General features: G+C 30.2%; 1 protein-coding gene across 1 annotated transcript in view; it reads left to right on the top strand.

Moving 5' to 3' along the window:
• LOC136970179 (protein pangolin, isoforms A/H/I/S-like) overlaps positions 1 to 20,480 on the top strand; it is a 74,514-nt gene that overhangs the window by 36,835 nt on the left and 17,199 nt on the right. Inside the window, 5 exon segments of the mRNA XM_067264591.1 lie at positions 975 to 1,068; positions 10,849 to 10,921; positions 10,923 to 11,053; positions 11,138 to 11,375; positions 14,036 to 14,195. Coding sequence (XP_067120692.1) covers positions 975 to 1,068; positions 10,849 to 10,921; positions 10,923 to 11,053; positions 11,138 to 11,375; positions 14,036 to 14,195 — 696 coding nt within the window.

Here is a 20,480-nt window from a genome sequence, read left to right on the forward strand (position 1 = left end):
GGGGTTTTCGCTAATTTTTTCTTAATTCGAGACTTTAGAAAGTGTTAAGATAAGGATAAACTAGAGAAATGAATTAAATAAAATCCTAAAAAACGAAGAAAATTAAAGGTGGAGACTGTTGTAAAGGCAGAAACTATCGACGAGTTTGGGAAATTTTCAAGTTGTTCCCCTTCTGAATCCTCCTTCACAATTGCTCTAATTTTATAAAATGTTCCCTTTTATAACAAAAACGATTGTTCTATCCCCGAAATAAATTAATTTCTACGAATTAATTTTAATTAAATCGATTTTCTTAGCGTTATTCACTTGTTCAGTTCATCGGAAACTTTATTTCCTAACTTGAACTTTGCAGTTCTCAGTATCGAGGTTACTCCTTATTTACGGGTCTTTTGTAGCATTACTTATTCTCACTGTCGGGGTTACTTCTACACAAACGTCGTTTCTAAAGTCTCGCATACTCATTATTTAGGGTTTACTTATATAAGGGTCCTTTTTTAACACGTCACATACTCAATGTCGGGATTGCCCCTGTGTAAAGTTTCAGATGAGTTTGTTAAAAGTGGGAAATCGTTATTTTGAAAGTTAAATCAATAATACAGTACTATTATACTCGATATTGAGTATGTGGAGCGTTCAAAAAGACTTATGTAAAGAAATCCCTCGATATTAGGTACGTGCTGCTAATGAATACCTTAATGTAAAAGAAAGTCTCTGTATTAATTTTAAAAAAAGCCTTTTTACAAAGATATTTTCGATTTGAGTACGTAATCCGTTTAAAAAGTCCTGTATATAGTGTATGCCTCGATATTGCGCAGGTATCTTACAGTTACGTAGGAGAAATGCTAAACAGGAGCGACCAATCTTCAGCAAATATGCCGAAGATCGGCCTCTTTGCTTCCACGTTGGCGTTATTTAGAATTAACTCCACCGTTATTTCGAGTTATTTCAATTGAACGTATTAATTTTCTCAACAGGTATTCCAAGGCCGCCAATGTATTCATTCACGCCAACTACCCAATATCATCATCACCCGATGTTTGGTTCCGATTTAGCGCAACAGTTTCAATGGTAAGTGAATGTATATGTATATATATATATTTCTTTTGCGTTATTTCGCAATTACTATTATTTACGCAAATTTAATCATGACTTGTCGGAAGATGGCAGCACTATCAATAATAATAATAATAATAATAAATTTAAGTTTTTGATTACTAAATCAGATTTTAAATATTTAAAAATCATGATTTATTTGTATATAATTAATTAGCATTATTAATTTAACTAGTAAATGTTTTTTTAATTATAAATTTATAACAACGTATTGCCTAATTTGTACTTTCGAAGTTTTTAAAAAAGTTTTTATCTGGGTAGAGGGCGTAATTTAAAAAGAAATGTTCGGATGTGTCGTCGTAATCTCGATCTAACTCCATTTTTTAAACTCGACTTAAATTAAAATGTTTAACTATTTAAAGTTTTTGTATGTGAAATATTTTAATAGTAAATTATTTATTTCAAAATTCAGATTTCTTTTAAGAGAGAAAAATACCGTTTAGTTTTTCCCTCAAATTTATATACGAATCATTACTAGACGGCGCATTATTGGAAAATTTAAAAATAGCTTAAATGCTTTAATCAATTATTTATTTTTAGTTTTTTTTTGTCTTTCTCTCCAGTATTATTTCTGTTAGGTCGAAGAAAATTTTTAAAAAAAAATGTATTTTCTAAGTATTAAAAAATTAAAGTCAATTAAAATTTATATTCGTTCGTATATTCGCCGTCATATTTGACGTCGATGGATTTACACAAAAAATGAATTGTTTGCGTATTGAATCGGAAAATATGCCCGTTAAATTATGTGTTTTCATTTCATAAAAACAAAATGGTGGTCGTTTCTAAATGGTTCGGCCGTTGTTTTTATGCCTTTCCGCCATGGTGTCAACGTTTGCGATTGCGTTAACGTTTTCTCAAACGATCAATCGGAATTTCGGTATTTTCTGTAAACGTTAACTCAATTCTCAATCTCTTACGCAAAAATAAAGGATTAAACTCCTTAAAAGTTCGAAATTTAACGCTGTAAAACCACAAATCTTGCTTTCGTTACTCTTCACCAAATAAAAGTTTTAATTAATTGTGCGTTTTAGTATTTCGGATATTTTTCAACATAGTCATATAAACAATTATTTTTAAACTTATATCTGTATTGAGTCTTTATTTTCATTTTTTAATTTAGGAATTTAAGGCTCTTTCTTAATGTATTCGTATTAGATTCACTTTTCCGATGCCAGTTTTTAATTCTATATTGATAAAGATTATGATTATGTTGTACAACTGATATATACAAACAGAACATGGTTTTCTGATTGCTATAATGTTCAAGCCACGCTCTTTTCGTAGTTTTATTTTACAGGATTCTTGCCTAAAGAAATTGACCTTCAGTGGAATATAAATTCGATGTAGAATAGGAAGTTATAAGTTTGAAAAGCTTCTTTGTACAGTGATAGAATCTAGCCCTCAGCAAAAGGATGGTCTTCGTTAAGTCCCGATTGTACATAACAGTTCATCACTACTGTGATAGGTCTCATATTTCTTCTTTCACCGTTTGTTTCGCGATGAATTTTAAAACAAGCGACTTCCTAACCTGTGTCGAAAGAGCAGCGATTTTAGTCAGAGGCATTGATAAATCTTGAAAACGCATTCGAAACTTAAGATAAATCGGTCGCTAGCCCCCCAGCAAACTTATCTTAAGAACTTCCTTCCTGCTTCCAAGTTCTTTTCACGCTTGTAGGAGGAGATTGGTGTTGTTTGTAAATCAACGGGCGCGACTCTCGAGGAGATTGTTAAGAAGTTACTATTGCCCCCTCGGGAACCGCGTACGTCGCGCATATCACTCGCGTTGAACGTGACTAAATGAAAGGGCGTATCCTGAAAAACTGTTAAAGACACATCTGGAGTCTAACACGAAACAATTGTGCGTTTCCTTATAAAAAACGGTTACCCTCTTCCTCGTGAAAATAAAAACTGAACATTCGCCTGCAACTAAATTAATGACATTAATTGCGTATAAATCATTAATACGACAACAATAATTGAATTAATTGGAATTTATTGTATGCCATTTCGGCGTTTTTATGCTAAGGTTTTTAAATCGGTTTTAAAAATGGCTTTACCTCCATCTAGCGGTGGATAGAAAAAATCGAAAATATTTCGAATAAAAATAGTTATTTATTAGTATTCTAATCGTTAAATAGCAATTACAAATAAGCATAAATTAAAAACAATTAATTATAAATTAATATAAAAATTAAAGGAATTATTCTTTTCCGATTTAATTCAAAATCCGTGACGTAACGGGACTAGTAATGTGTCGTCACAACTATGTTGTACAGATGTCGATTTCACTGTTTATTTTGAAGATTTGATCCCATCAACGTGGGAAATTGATCAAATAATGAACTTTTTTGACTTATAAGTAGACTGAAAACATGATTCAGTTCAATGTTGCCGGTAATTGTTTTCATTTAAAAGTGTAAGTAAAGGTTTAAACTGTGTACATTTGCCATAATCTTAGTAATTTTTGATAAATTTACCATAGGAAAAATTCATTCATATCAAAGAACTGATAACACAAACAGAGATATAGCAAATTGTTGCACAGTTATCTTCTTATCTTCATTTAAAAGTCAAGCAGATAAATGATAATCTGTAGTAATCGCATTAAGTGTTCTGTTGAAATTTTCTTATAATCAATATGCACTTGGATAGAGTAGAAAAGAAAATAATTAAGTTGGCTCCATGGGAGGGCTGCCGATTACCATCCATAAACATTTAAATGGTTCCTATTTAATCAAGTTTCAATCTTTAAACCATAAAAAGCTGCGATGTGTAGTGTCTCGATTTGCATTATATATTTATCTTTTTTTCTACTCTGGATTTAATAAACATCATGTCGGGTTAATGTATAACTAAGCTTTCACACTTTGTTTCTTTACGAGGATAATTCGGAGTCGCTGCACTGCCGTATTAATTTATTGTTAGTTAAGCTTAGAAACTAAATTTTCACTGTTTAATTTTGTTTATTTATGTGGTAAAGTTGATTATTTTTTATAGGTTTAATTCACTCTGGCATCGTGTCAGTTAGAATATACATTGTTACTTTATCTAAGTATTCAATGAAAGTTTCAGTTTACTATGCATAATACTTTGATAATCAGTATGCACGTCATATGTATTCATAAGTGCAATGTAGGTTTGGCACGCTTCCTTGCGGAAGACGCCCAAATAATGTGTCTAAAAGCTTTTTGCACTTGATAAATGCTAACTTAATATTGGGGCAGATTACTTTAAATATAATTAACAGTTAAATAAATTAACATTTATTTAATGCACAAATAGTGTTAAAAAGATCATCATAATATAGTTTTATACTTTTACCTCTAGTACATAAGCTATCTTTATATTATATTGAATTAAATATTTATAAAATTATGTTTAAATTTATTAAAATCATATTTTTAAATGACATTATTATTGTGTTTTCAAGGAGAGGTTCTATTTAATTAATGACATTAATTAAGTTAACAAAGTTTTCTCATATGGTAACTTCAATCTGTAAGAACACAATTTTTATGTTAAATATTTTAAATGAATCATAAATATTTTATGGTATGTCCAATTAGTAAATGTTTTATATAAGGATGAGGATACTGATAGTAATGATCTTATATAAATTTTAAAATTTTCTAATATTCTCCCACACTGCAGATCTTTGTTTTAATATGTGGCTATGTATATGTCAATGTAATTAAACAGATTTATCAAGGGATGGAGGGGAATAAACTCCTGTGTGTTAAATGCTATGAACTTTTCTAGTAGATAGTAATTAATTAAAACAGAATTGTCAATGAAAATTTAAATGGTATACTAATATTAATACTCAAAGTTATTAAAAGTCTGCTGTTTTGTACACTATCGAAGCATTTTATTAAAACAGGCAGAATTTTATATATAGTCTCTAGATATTGTAAATCTATGAATTTTTTCATCCATTGCTTATTTCATGTTATGGATTGCTAAATCTATACCATATAAACAGGATAGATTATTTTTTTGCAAACATAACTTTCTATAACCAGGTGCTCTTCCTCCAATCAACTTTTTCCAATATCTGGACTTGGGGTTGTCTAGAGCAATCTGGTGTTGGGTGATATTTACAGCAGTATTATGGTTGTTTTTCTGCCATCTCCAGTCAGAATAATGTATATGTGTAACTAGCAGCTAGCATTCTTGCACCGCCAAGTAGACAGTGACTTGTATTGGTCAACATAAGTAAGCTGTAATTTTATTAAGTCTCTTTGCCAGCAGGTCTTCTAGTAGGATGTTCAAATCAGCCTAGAGCAGGGTTCTCAGAAAGTATTTTTCCATGGATACACCAGTTGAAAAGGTGGTAATATTTTTTGCAATATCATCTACTATTAGTGTCATGGTTAAGATTTTATTATCCAAGATGAATTTATGTCAAAAACCTATCCAGAATGTTAACTATTCTGATGATAGTGAGTGAAAAGTTACAAAATCTTATTCCCAATGGGCTACTGGTTACTGTCTTAATTTTGAAGAATATAAACAAGAATATTCAATGTGTAATGAAGTTGTTAATTTATATGTATCTAGTGAAATATCCAGTTTAAGATTTAATAAGTGTACTATTGTTTTATATATAATTATAATATTAATTATTTTATGTATTATATTAATAAATAATGTTGTTTTAAATATAATTTAAGGTATTAAAGTCTATGTTCTTTTAAATTTTACAATAATTTACTATCTTATTTTCTCTTAAATTATGAATGATAATTTTAAAATTTCTACGATTCATTTTATTTAATGAGGCACAAAATTCTTAAGTTCAAATTAAAGATTCTTAAGACAATAAAGTAAAAAATTATTCTGATTATTAGGACTAATTCTTCTGCATGCAATCTCCAGCCTATAGTGTTAAAAATTTTATGCCTTTTCTACAGGAAACCCTTCCAAAAATTTTTGAAAACGAGACTAGTGTGGCAGTATGCTATATTTTGTATATTTTTATTTTTAATATAGTATAGTTTCCTGTCTTTCTTTTTTGTTCTATTGTCTCTTTTCTAGAATGTTCCTTCTTAACTCTTTTTCCTTGGGTGCTGGTGACTCATATATAGAACAAAAGAAAATAAGAAGCCCCAAGGACTAAGCTGGTGAGAACAAGTCACTTTTTGGCTGGACATCTGAGCAATTGAACATGAACGGGTAGCTCTCCAAGTTGTGTATTGGCAACGACTGGAGACTAGAAACTCTCATGATTCAGAGTTCAGGTCTGGCAAAGAGAGAAAATCAAGACTAACAGAGAATGCCAATGAGATTCTTGCTGAAAACACAAGATAGATATTGTTTTTTTGTGTAAGAAACTGGGACCAAGGTGACAAAAGTTTGCACACTTAGGACTATGTCTAAGAACTGGTACCCATTTTCCTATAATTGTAACTTCTTTGTGCATGCAATCTGCTAGAGAGAGATTGTATGCCCAAAGAAGTTACAATCAAACACCGTGCTTTACATTTTACACTTAAATTCAATATGTGAAACATAGATTTTTAAGAAGTCTGCTTCTGTAGAAATGTGGCTAGAGTTATGAGTTACATTACATTAGTAAATTTGAATTTCTTTCCAAGACTGCATTTACAAAGAATTTTCATAGTCATTTTGACCTGATGTGATCTTTCATCATTTTTCTATGTCATTTAGAAACACCCTATATTTACTTCCCATCATTTAGGAACACCCAACATTATAGAGTTTTCAAACTGCAGCCTGTAAGAATAATGAAGCCGAACGATCATCTTAATGTTCCATCTTTAGAACTCTTGTAATTTGCAGTAGTTTTCCTCTAAACAAATGGTTAAATTGGTTTAATGGCAAAGAACTTTACTATGATACTTTCAAAATATAACTATATATTTACATGTTTTAAACAGACTATAGAAATTTAATATCTATTAATCAATTTTGTACAAATCTTTATAGAGTAGTTTTTTAATACTGTATATTTTGAATTGGCCTTACTATGATAGTGTTCAAGATAAAAAGGAAATGGTGTATAAAGAAAATAATTGTGTAAGTTGTATTCTTCATTAGTTAAGAATGAAGTCATTTTTGTTCAGTTCATAGCTATCTGAGTATGATAGGTCTCAATTTTTGAACATAGCATGTTTCAAAATAATGTGAACAAAGTTCATGTCTGTAAGTCTAATAATTGTATATGTAATTGCATGTTATACTCTTTGAAAATGCAAGTTTATTTACATTAAGCAAACAGAATTACATGCTTCTATGTTAATTACTTGCAAATCTAGAAACAGATTCAGGATCTTCAATTTAATATAGGCCAGGGGTGGCCAACTTTTGTGTACATAAGATCTACTTTTTATCTTAAAAATGTGTCGCAATTGACTTGTTGTCGTAGGCATAGTCTAAGTGGTGAGGGGGGGTGAAATACATACTATGTTTATACACTGTGCTTCAGTACGAGGTGCACTCTTGCGAGCTATGGGTAGATAAGGAAAATATATGTTCAAAACTTTTTTTTATTTTTTAAATTACTTATTAAGTTTTCAAGATATAGGCTCATAAAGAAAATAAATTTCCAGACCCAACTTTTGATATTTGCAGTTACGAGTTCATTCCGTACAGGCGGCACCTAAAAAAATCGATTTTTCGACACTTTTAAGATAGATTTTTATTAACTTAAAATATAATTTAATTTTTTTTATCAATTACAATGTATAAATTGTGGTACTATTTGTTCGTAAACTTGAAAAAGTTGTTATAAAACTGCACAGTATGGCTGATAATTTGATTATAAGATTTTACTTTCGCAATTTTTTTTGGGCGAGGAAAATTTATCATGGAAGAATGATATAAGATTTTTAGACTTATTTTTTGCTAATCTATCAATAGCTCGCGGGAGTGCTCTTTGTACTGAAACACCCTGTATATCTCGTATCTACCTACGTAAAAAACAACGTAATTATTTAACAGGCCAAAAAACTCATGTCTAGGGGAATTAAAACAACATGAGTAATTATTAACAATATTTATTAATTCAAATTAGCTACTGATGAAGACAGATTTAGAATTTATTTTATTATGTTACATTAATGGGAGGACTGAGTTTGCACGTCTCTTACCAAGGAAACATAATTAGGTGTACATCCTGACAAAGATAATAATAATGATTCTTCAGTATGGGAATCAGTCAGGACAGAATGTTTAGTCTTTGTTAACTTTAAGTATGAAAATGCCAATTCACACAGGTATGTAGTTCCGAAACAGGAATAAATATATTTGCTACATTTGGTGATACTGGTATATTTTTCTCAATTGACGTATTTCCAAAAATCCAAAAATATAGAGGTCTGTTGCCGAAAATGCTCACTTATCAAGTAAATAGATAGGTAAGAAAAGTCATAATTTAATTTAAAACATAGAGAACAGGTACTTACATTTTAAACAAATGAAAAATTTAAACTTAACGTTGTCATCGTGGATAAATAATATTGATTAATAATAATAATAATGTTAATACTAAAGAAAAGAAGCTACCGCATGACAGTATCAAATATTCAAGCTAAATGGCTGTTTTCTACGAGTCCAGTCATAACTGCATGCATATTGTTGCTTTTGCATGTTACATTCATGCGTTGCGTTCAGTTACAAGTGTAACACATTAAGTCAAGACATCGCGAGCGATCGACCAAAATTGGCATCGTGATCGACTTGTTGGCCACCCCTGATATAGGCAGTCCTAGACTTTTGGACAACTGACTCTTTCATACATTACTTTTATATCACACTTTTTGTATGCTGCATTTGTGCTTTCATACATTTTCAGCCAATATGTTAAGAAAGGAATATATTTTCATACACATTATGAAGGAAGTTTTGTTCTTAGAGAGCTAACATAAAAATAATGACTTATTGTTAGGTAGGAAAGTTTTACCTTTTTGTTTTGATTAAATTACAATGTCAAAAACATTATTTAAAATGTTAGAATTATAAATTGAAAGCAGATAATAAAAATTACTTTTACAAATGATTTGCTGTTACTGAAATCAAAATCATCAATAAATACCACTGCACAATAGTTTGAAATTCAGTTTATTGGCTGAAGATGTATGAAAGTGCAAATGCAGCATATGAAAAATGAATAGGAAGTATCAAAGTTCTATGTATAAAAGAGTGAGTTGTCCAAATGTATTGGATTGCCTTATTAAAGTGATGATCCTTAATCTGTTTCTAGATCCTCAAATGATTAACTTAGGTGCATTGGATTCTGTTTCATAAATAAAATTTGCTTTATCAAAATAAACTTAACAATCTGTAATTAAAACCTGATTTTACTTAATAATCAAACCTGATTTTACTTAATAATCAAATGATACAACTCTTTATCAGGCTATAATATGACTAATTAATTATCTATGTTATAACTTGATAAGAATCTGGTTTTACTGTTTGATTATAATATGTACTCAACTTGTTGTACAGATAATTATAAGTTATTCTGTTTGTAAAGAAACACTTTGTGTCATTGTTTGTTGCTTGGCATACTAGTTTTTTTGGTTTTTTGAACAATCTAATATTTCAACTTCAAACATTGCCATTTATTTAGTGGACAGAAAAAATTAAAGTAATATTGTGAGAATATTGTTGACATGTAAATGTGAGTGAATAAAAGTGTCGTGTTAGTCACTCAAAACCTGATTGTCCTGTATGAATGGAGGTGAAATGTATTTGTCTCTCACATACCACTATCAAAGACCTAAAAAATTAAATGACACTGTAAGACTCTGCAACACACTTATTTTCTGAATATATTTACACTGAAATAATTATGTAATAAAAATCCAGCAACCAGATGCTTAACTTTCCCGACAACAACAATTAAAATTGTGTGTGGCACCTTATGTTATATTTCATTTAAAAACTTTTTGTATAATTAATTATTTTAAAAGGGTAAAAAGTTCATTTTGAGGGTAAGGATGGGTTTTATAAAAAATTGTAAATGTTAATAACATGTAAGATTGTCATTAAGTTCAACCCTACATGAGATATGGCACATGACTCTCCTTTATCTCCCCATGTTGTTGACTTTTAATCATCAAAATTTAACAGCATCAATCTCCCTAATACACAAACCTCCCTGCAAAATATCAGAAATTTTTGACAAAAAAGCACAGGAGATATTAAGCTTCAAAGAGGGTGAACAAAATTGTGTCTTTCCCAAATGCACACATATTAATACATACAGAAAATACTATCAAATTCTTTTCCATTTTGCAATATTTCAAGCTCCTCAAGTCCAAAAATGTAAAAAATTTTGGGGGTCATTCTTTGATCAATTGTAATTTCTCTCTGTTATGTGTGGCAGCTGAGAAAGCTAAAACTTGAATGTCAATTCACTCAAAACTGAATTTTTAACATAACACCTTCATTCACGCATGTCTTAACTTGTAAATACATACACACAAGTTAATCTTAGAAAGAGTTTAGTAGATAGTGCTGAGCATGTGTTTTAATAGATGATGTAAAACATAATATTTGGTAATATTCTATGATCTTCAGAGAATTTAGAACTAATCCATCCCAATTTTCTTCTGTTTTCCTTCAGAAATGAATTATGTTGATTATTGAATTTTGAAAACACAATAACATTATTTTGTATTTTGAGCAATTAAGAAATTTTATATTTTCTTCTATTAAATATAAATATTGATTGAGCCAATAATTCTAGAAATAAATTTCTTTTAGGCACACTCCTATGTATTCTATGACTCCTGCGGGATTCAGAGGACCATATCCTCCGGGAATACCAGTCACAACAAGCTGGAATTCCCAGGTTCAGTGCACCTGCTCTCCTTCCTCATCATGGGTTGACGTCTCATCCGGGCTTTCATCATCCTGTGTTATTGGCTACTACACCCAAACTGGAGTTGCCAATACAAGAAAATAACAGGTATCACATTGTTTTTAAAGTTATATTGAAAAATGTGTATATATATAATTTAATAATTTATCATTTGTATGTATATATATGCAGTCAATCCCTAGCTTCCTTCAGAGAAGAGCAGAAAGTCCAACCGGGAAAAATGAATGAAACTAGTCCAAGAACTAACGGGAGTGGATCGACGCAAAACAAGCCACTTAATGATAAGAAAACGCATATCAAAAAACCTTTAAATGCTTTCATGTTGTACATGAAGGAAATGCGTGCCAAAGTTGTTGCAGAATGCACTCTGAAAGAGAGCGCAGCTATTAATCAAATTCTTGGTCGAAGAGTAAGTAAAATTAGACAGCCTATAAATTTAGATACTTGGGAAGTTACCACAAAATGATAATTTGATTTTATTAGCATTAAATGGATGCCAAATACATTCGTGATTAAATATAATATTACATTTAAAGTTGTTTGGCCCAACAGTATCTGAGTGGATTAAACTCTGAACATCGGTAGTTGGTTGTGGATTTTTCCCTCCCCCAATGGATTGGCAATATAGTTTTCTGAGTTTTCTTTACATTTGTAACACCTAAATAGGGGCTAGTTTCCCATAGAATGTCTTCTTTGGAGACATCCTTTCAGCTAATTGTCCATATGTTGTGTTGCCACATATAAACATAAAGTTGTTACCATGATCAAATATTGTATTTTGCTTTATAAACAGGCATATTGAGTATTTCAATATTCAATTCTTGTTTATCTGATAATCTATGGTTCCATTATTGTCTTATACTCAGACTTTTTTATGAGAAATTTTGGTCTTATAATTGTGATTTGTTTCACAATATATACAATGTTGTTCATTCTTTTGATTTTATTGTTCTTATTATAAACTCTATGTGCCCATTCACAGAAAGAGTGCTGGTAACATACTTGTACAGGTAGGTAGATTTAATGACTTAGGTCTTATAAAAATAATAGTACAGTAATTAATCCATTAGATATCAGTTAAATCAATGACAAATTGCATAGAAACTGATAACTGTTTAGTTTTCTGTAGAACATTTTTGAAAATTTGCAGGGTGGTTTGCATGTTAGGGAAAATGATGCAATTAAATTTTGGTGGTTAAGGTTAAGATGGTGGGGGAGATAGAGGTTGTGTGTCATGTCTTGAGTGGGGTCAGACTTAGTGAAGATTTTACTGATTATTAGCATTTGTAAATTTTTATAAAACTCATATCTACCCTTAAAATTAAGCCTTTTCTGTTATATAATAATTAATAGTATAGAAGTTTTTTAATAAAATCATAACATATGGTGCCACATGAAATTTTAAATGTTTTTGCCAGGAAAGTTACACAACTCATTGCTGGCTTTTTCTGTATGCGAGAGTAGGCTTTAGAATTTATATTTTGGGAGTTATTTGTTGATAAAGAATTTCAGGCACTCATTTACACTCCTTAAAAGAGAAATTGCAACACCACGAAGGAATGTACGTAGCCACATACAAATTCAAGAATCAGTAGAGATGACAAAGATATCCAAATGTTAAAATTTGTTTACATTGGGTCATATGTTACCCAGTTTCAAGTTCTAAAGACCAGCAGCCAGCTTGGGTCATAAATGCTATCAGCGATGGTTCATGGCAGCCAAACTTTTGAATAATCATAGAAAATGCCTCTGAGATGACATTGAGCTGAATACCACCAGTTAACAGCTGGTGATATTCAGCTCAATGTAATGAGACCATATTCTGGGAGCTACATGACCTTGGTTTGTCAATGTGCAGATGCCATGCATGTTGGGCATAATGTGAGTATGATAGATGCAGGAACATCTGTGAACATGTCAAACAGGGATGGGACTGCACTGGAGCAGGATAGAACACACAGACTGGCAGATTCGCTGAATGGTCTGTCGGGACCTGTTCAGCATAGCACGTGACATCTAAAACTGCAGTCAAATGACTGACTAACTTTTAAATATTTGAAGTTTAAAATATTTAAAATAAAGATGAAAGGAAGCCAAGTGATTGTTAAGTTGCACTACATTGTGTATGAGAAACTATTTAAAATTAAAGTTTATACAGTAAAAATTAGACCTATATTTAATATTCAAAAATCCTCAATCTTAAGCATATTTAGGAAAAAAGAAACCAATTTTAAGCTATTGGATTTATATGCTCTGGCAAAATGCTTTTATAAATGTGAGCAGCATAGTGATTATGTTTTGGCTTGCAAGTTTATATCTTACGGCTGTTCTGACTTTGTATTTCAATTGTTTAAGGATTTGTTTTAATTTTTATTTATCCATTATCAAATTGTTTATTTTTGCATATATTTACTAATTTACTCATTTTTTTTTTTCTATTGATTTTCTATTTCAATTTTCCTCTCATTCTATTTAACAGTATAGTTTTATTATATTTTTTGCAACATTTTCAATAATGTAAATAAACCTGAACCACAAATTAAAGTGAATTGAAAACATTCTATTTATCTGGAAGTTGAGATGTTGCAATTGTTAAAATTGTTTAGGCTTGACTTGTAAAAGGAAATCAGATATGGGATATATTAATGAAATTAAACCTATAAATAATAGCCATTTGGTTGCCTTTTCTTCTTAGTTTTTCCAAATACTAGAAGCACTATCCATATAGTACTGTTAGTGTGTAATTAGTAATATACCTGCTTGAGATGCAGGTGTTGCTTAGTTTGATTTCTGCCCTCAATGATGATTTTTTAAAAAACATTTTAAATTAATTTATTCTTTATTATCAAATTTAATAAGATACAACAGTGTTTTGGTGATTTGTTTTTAAATTTGACCATTAATATTAATACTAGAGATTTTAGCATTAATATTAATAGTCAAATTTTTAAAAAATTACTGAATTATAGGAAAAATTTACTGATATTTAGCTTAATAAAAGCGTAATTTAAAATTTAATTTATTGAAAGTTTTAGATTAGACTTTTAAATGCACAGTTTGTTTTGACAGTGGCACGGACTATCACGGGAGGAACAGGCAAAGTATTATGAGATGGCTCGTAAAGAGAGGCAGATACACATGCAGTTATATCCTGGTTGGAGTGCAAGAGATAATTACGCACTAAATAACAAGAAGAAGAAACGAAAAAAAGACAAAACGCAAGATGGTGGTAAGAAAAATTCTTTGTTCTCTTAGCTTATAAAATATTAATTATTTCCAATTTTTTCTATTTGGTAATCAATATTAAGTTACCTTAACAAATTCTACAAATTTATGCAGAAAACACATTATGCAAATATTAATATAACAGTTAGATAGATTTAAATAGTATTTATGAAATTTATACCAAACAAATCTGATATTTATTAGTGTCAAATTTAAAATTATGACTATACTATAGTATTTCCCGGAATAAGAATAGAGCCAATATGCTGGATATTAAATGTATATCACTCCATGAATGTTGCTAAGCAACAAAGCTTACAAGGAATTACAATAATATGAAAAGTCAGAATATGGATATAGTTGATGCTTAGTCTGTGTGTGATTATGCAAGTGGGGATTGTTCAAATGCATGGTCTTGTTGGGTTCTTCATGTGTACTTACTGTTCTTTCTCTGGGAATTGTTTGCTTTTGGAAAAATGTGAAAAAATTCCTCACTCTATTCAGAACCTCTCCTAGCTGTTAGGAGTTGCAGCATCATTTGACCACCTCCACTACCTGTAGTGCAACCAGAAGTGAATTCCCTTACATTTTATCTGGTTTACCAAGCTTGAGATGAAAGTTGATTTACCAACTTTCATTTCAAGCTTACCTGATTTGTACAGGGTATCCAGCCAATTGTTGCTCAATCAACCTCATGCATAAACATGGCGGAAAATGTATGGCAGCAGCATTGGGAAGTCTTGCTGGTTTTCAATTTCTGGAAAAAATGTGTTTACTTGAAAAGGTGTGTTAATTCCTTTATTTTAAGTTTATAAAATAGCTACTTTTACACTTCTCTTTCCTTTGGGCCAGACAATGACTGAGTTTACTCTTTGGACTATAGTAGAATGACTATACCTTCCACTATCAGCTTGGTATGGATTTTACTACAGTATACTAATATTTACTCAAAACAAATTTCCATTGAACTTAGTTTCACCACTGTGACTGGTTCCTTATGTATAATGGAGTACAAATTAAGTAATGAAAATAGTCATATGATGTTTCTATCTTTGCTTACATTTGACATGACATAAGCAAATAATATAATTAAAATTTTGATCATTTTCCTATATTAACTGTCAGATCCTCTTTACAATTTATGGTGGACATATATGATAGTGCATTTATATTAATATGATCCATTTCTTTTAATGTATGATCTTAATGTATGAAATAGGTTTTGTTCTTGCAACAAGTTTCTTGCATGAAAATCAAAAACAGGAAGTTTGGTACTTCAGCAAATTGTGAGCTGTGTATATGTTCACTCTATTCCTGTATATTCAATGAGAGACATTAAGCTCCAAACTATAGTAAAAATCTCTTTCTCAGTGATGGGTCATATCTTTCAGGCCCTTTCAATTTCTTGCACAATCTCTGCAAGGATAAATCAATCACAACTTCTTGCGCAATCTCTGGGAAGGATAAATCAACACACAAAAAACCTTTTTTAAAAACCCTTTCAATTTTCAGCTAGCAAAAGATTTGAGTTTCTCTTTGTCTTCCTGGAACAATTGTGCAAGATACATTCTGATAGAGTGCAACAAAGCATCATTATGTAAGACAGGGTTTGATTTGATTTGAGGAAATAACATCACTATGCTAGTTGGTCTTTCTTTAAGCTGGTACAATTTTCAGTTGGATTTCCACTGACGATTTGATCGATTTGGATCATTGTGTGCTATTGAGATTCAATAAAATGGATATGCACTTTGTGCAATTATATCTGTATGATCTTCAGAATCAAAGAAACAGAATATATCTGTATTTAGGGAATCAGAAGCTGGTGTCTCCAAGGTTCCAGTTCTTGGAAATCCTGACAATTCCTTAAAAGTACTTAATTTCCTATTACAAACTCAAAATCAATTATGGAAAATATGTCTTTACAAAAAATGTTCCCTACTGACCAATCAGAAACCAGATGGCAGAATAATTTATATGAAATTCATCTTATAATAAAAAATACTTCTCTCAAGAAAGACACTATATAAATATTTATCAATTTTTTGGTTGAACTATGCAATTATGCAAAGTCTGTTGTTCAAAAGATACAGCAAACAAATTCTAGAATTTTTTAATGAAATTATATACAGTAGAATATATAGGAGTTTGCAGTCATTTTATTTTGCTTTTTTTAATATATAGTGATAGAAGAGGTCTCACCTGATGGGAGACAGATTTGGCTGAATTTCTGTCATAAAATTATGGCAGAAATTCACCCAAATAGATCATATTGGAAGATGATCATATGGCACTGGCTACCTTTTTTCAAGAAAATGCCATTTGAATTTTATGAAATTCTTTAGTTTAAATAGCAGAAATTCGAATTTTTATTTAAAAAGTTAGGTGACATAGTTAGAAATGACCATAAGTAATATTCTAGTGAATTGTGGATTGTGTTTTGAAATAATTTTTTTTACTTTTTATTACTTTCCTTTTATATAATGAGGGATAGCATGGCGATTACAAAAAATGATTGAGAGCAAAAAATGATCCCCAAGATGTTTTATTTTTGGACTTGGGGACCTTGGAATGTTGAGAAATGTAAAAAGTATTTGGTGTTTTTCTGTATGTATTGATGACTGTGTGGAGGGCAGTTTTTCATCTACTTTGAAGTTTAATAATGCCTGTTTCTTTTGTCTAAAATGCCTGAAAATTTGCAGGGGGAAATGTTTGTAGAAATTTTTAGAAAAATTGGACCATTTCTTCAAGAGATATGGCCCCTCCCTCTTAATATCTCAAAAAGCTTCCAAGTTATGAAATTTTTTTTACTTGTACAAATTTTTAATTTATGAAATTAAAGAAGTTTTAAGAAATTATTTTCACAATCTTTGACTTTAGTTCCAGGATATTTTTATGAAATTCTTTGATGATAATTTTTTTTGTGTTATTAATCAATCATAATTTTTATCAAAGTTAGACCATAAGATCTTTATATGTCAGAGTTGGGGAGTATACTATTTTAAAAATAGTTAAATGACCCCCATTATAGGAATTATCATTTGTATTAGTAATTTTATGTAAATCTGAAGACCTGCAGGTAATGGTAGCAATTATCAGGGATGAAAACAAAGAATGCTGAGAAAGTCCAACAACAACATTTCAAAAACTACATAATAGTCATCATACTTACAAAAATATAATGTATATTATATACCAACTTTATAAAAAGAAATTGTACAAGGAGCTGTACTAACAATCTATAAAAGTTGCATATGTGGTTTGCAAGCTGCTGTTTAGTCATTCTCAGTCTAAATAGTAGAGTATCCGATTTCTTGTCTCATGCATGCCTTTTATGCTCTAGCCTGTTTCCATGCCTGTTTCAACTTTTCATCTTTGAACTGTTACAGTTCAAAGTCTTTCTTTGTGACTTGTTCTCCTCATTTTCTACTTTGCCTTTTTGAAACCTCTATAGATGTGCAACACTGCCACAATATTTGGTAAGTTGGGATCATCATTTGTTTTTCAAACAATGGATTTAATCCTGGAAAGTTCATTTTAAAAAAATTGATGAATTGTGTCTATAATGGTCACATTTATTGTCTTTTCATTCTTCATGTAAAATTGTTTTTTAACTGGCAACTCTATTTTTCCACAAGACAATTGCCATTCTTTGTAGCAAAAATGCTTGAAACTGACATATAAGTCACAACCAGAGTCTGCTGTGCTGCTTCTTTAGATTAACTGACAAAAATGGATTTTGTTCTTGCAGCTGATCATATATATCAAGAAGTGTGTTTTTAATTTGTCCCTGTTGTTATTACTTTTGAAACAACAATGGATCAATTTGTTTGAATTCAGCATCTGCCAGCCTGAAAAATATCAAATAGAATGAAGTTGAATGAAATAGAGCAGAATGAAAACTTCAAAAAATTCAAACATCCTTTCATGAGATATTATGTGATGCTGTGTTGCATAGAAAGTAAATACAATATATATGTTTGTTATAAACATGGAACTATTTCCTTCACTTATGTAGACTAAAGAAATTATGTGATGCTGTGTTGCATAGAAAGTAAATACAATATATATGTTTGTTATAAACATGGAACTATTTCCTTCACTTATGTAGACTAAAGAACATTGGCTTTATTCTTACTTGGAAACATTATAGATTTATAGTGCATGAATGACAAAATATTAAGTGTATGAAATGAATGTTCATGTATTGCAATGTTTTGTTTGAAAAATAAAAAATATTAATGATATTAAACAATACTTTTCACTGCATTAAAACAAGACTATTTTCCTGTGCAATACAAGAATATTCTTCCAAAAATCTAGCTTTTATGTCAAATGTATTGCCAATTTGTTAATTTTAATTTAGTAGGTAGTCACATCTTTCAGCTCAACAATAACCTTGTGTAAAACCTGACAGACACAACTAGCAACATCTATGGAATTCAAACTTACAATCTGGCAAACAATAAACAACACTGTACAAGATTTTCCTGCCAAACTGGCCACTTCTAAAAAATTAACAATTAATTTCTGTTTCAACTTTTCAAAATTAAAATTCACAATAGTTCTATTATATTTTGACATTGAAAACTTCTTTGAATGTGCATATATTTATCTTGTTATCTTGATGTTTCCAATGAATGAATTCATAAAATCTGACATAAACAATATTCATGAGTAACCACTTAAAACTATCATCAGTCATCTGATGAGATACTGATTAGGAACTACTTACAAAATACTTTTTTAAATTAGTATATTTAATACCATATTTATTTATAATTTATTATATTAGAAAATTATTTGTGTATAGTTCATATACATAAAATTTCTATTCACTTTCTTGGTTATGAACACAAACTCTGCACCGTCAAAGTGCACCGCCATGAATTTTTTTACATGTAACATGCCAATAAATATCCCTTCAAAGATGACAAATTACTTTTTTTTGAGAATTTCTTTTACTTTTTAATGGTTGTTGCTTGTATCAGATGATAGGAAAATATTCAAATGTATGATGATGATAGGACTTTATTCAAATGTAAATTGATCTTTAAGTCAAGAACAGAAATTACAGTAAAACTTCTGAGTTACAGACGTTTAAATTAAATGAAGGACTTTGTAGGACTCAATGGAATAGCATAGGGATTTAACATCTACAAGTCGAAATTTTTCACATTCTCCTGACACTGTTTTATGTTACTTTCAATTTCCTTGACTTGAATTTTAATATATATTCTATTCAAAGTGATCCTAATTATCGAATATCCCTAAAGTTTTCAGATAATTAGTTGTATCTACTCTCCAACACAACTTTCAGACAATGTTCCACTCCAAAGCAGGAGGTCCTCTTGCTTTATCTCAACAAGATGCATCTACAAAACTATTTGATTCCATTAGTTACATTGAACATTTTGCTGAAAGGCATTACATGTTCAATGTTTAAAACAAAAAACTATCAATGATTCTTTACATAATGCAAGGGAGGTGCAAATCTATTCAGAATCAGCATGTTTTAATCTATTGTTCTCTAACTTGAATCATCTGTAACTCAAAAGTTTTTTTCCTGCCCCTTGGAGCTTCAAGTTAGAGAAGTTTTACTGTAATTCATTTTAATTAAATCTTAAATAAGTTCAAAAAATTAAATTTTTTTTTGTATGTTACTCGTGTACATTGAATTATTCAATAACATGAAGGACTTGACAATATCTTAAATATAAAAATCATTTATTTATCACTGACATTTATTATGTTTTAACTTAGAATATATTATTAAATATTGATACAAGTATTCAATTAAAATTTGACTTTACCAAAATGGTAAAATTCTAGATTCCAGTGACCAGGGGGCCCCCAGGATTGACATCCCCTTAGTTGATCAAAAAATCAAAAGGACCCATAGTCTGAAATGTGCTTCATCAGATATTCACTCCCAAAGTTACGACGATGTCCACTTCAAGTTACACACTTCTCGCCTTTAATAGTCAATCATCTTCAATTGCCTTGGTGAAGTAGTTGTTGCCATGTGATATGTTAAGTTTATTAAAATGTCAGAAATTTCGGATGACAAAGAGGTCTGAAAATGTTTGGTTGGTGTGAAGTTTTGTAATGTTGAAGTTGCTTTTGTAATAAACTTGTTTTTCTGAAAGATATTGTGATAAATGAAAATTCTAAATGATCTTATAACACAAACAATTTAATTATTTTCAATTGTTTTAGTTTGTCAAATAATTAAATGCAGACTAGATTCTTTAATAATATCTTTGTATATAAATGCAGGAAAACTGTT

The sequence above is a fragment of the Centruroides vittatus genome, unplaced genomic scaffold (assembly GCF_030686945.1).
Source record: "Centruroides vittatus isolate TY-2023 unplaced genomic scaffold, ASM3068694v2 contig_19, whole genome shotgun sequence".
Taxonomy (NCBI): domain Eukaryota; kingdom Metazoa; phylum Arthropoda; class Arachnida; order Scorpiones; family Buthidae; genus Centruroides; species Centruroides vittatus.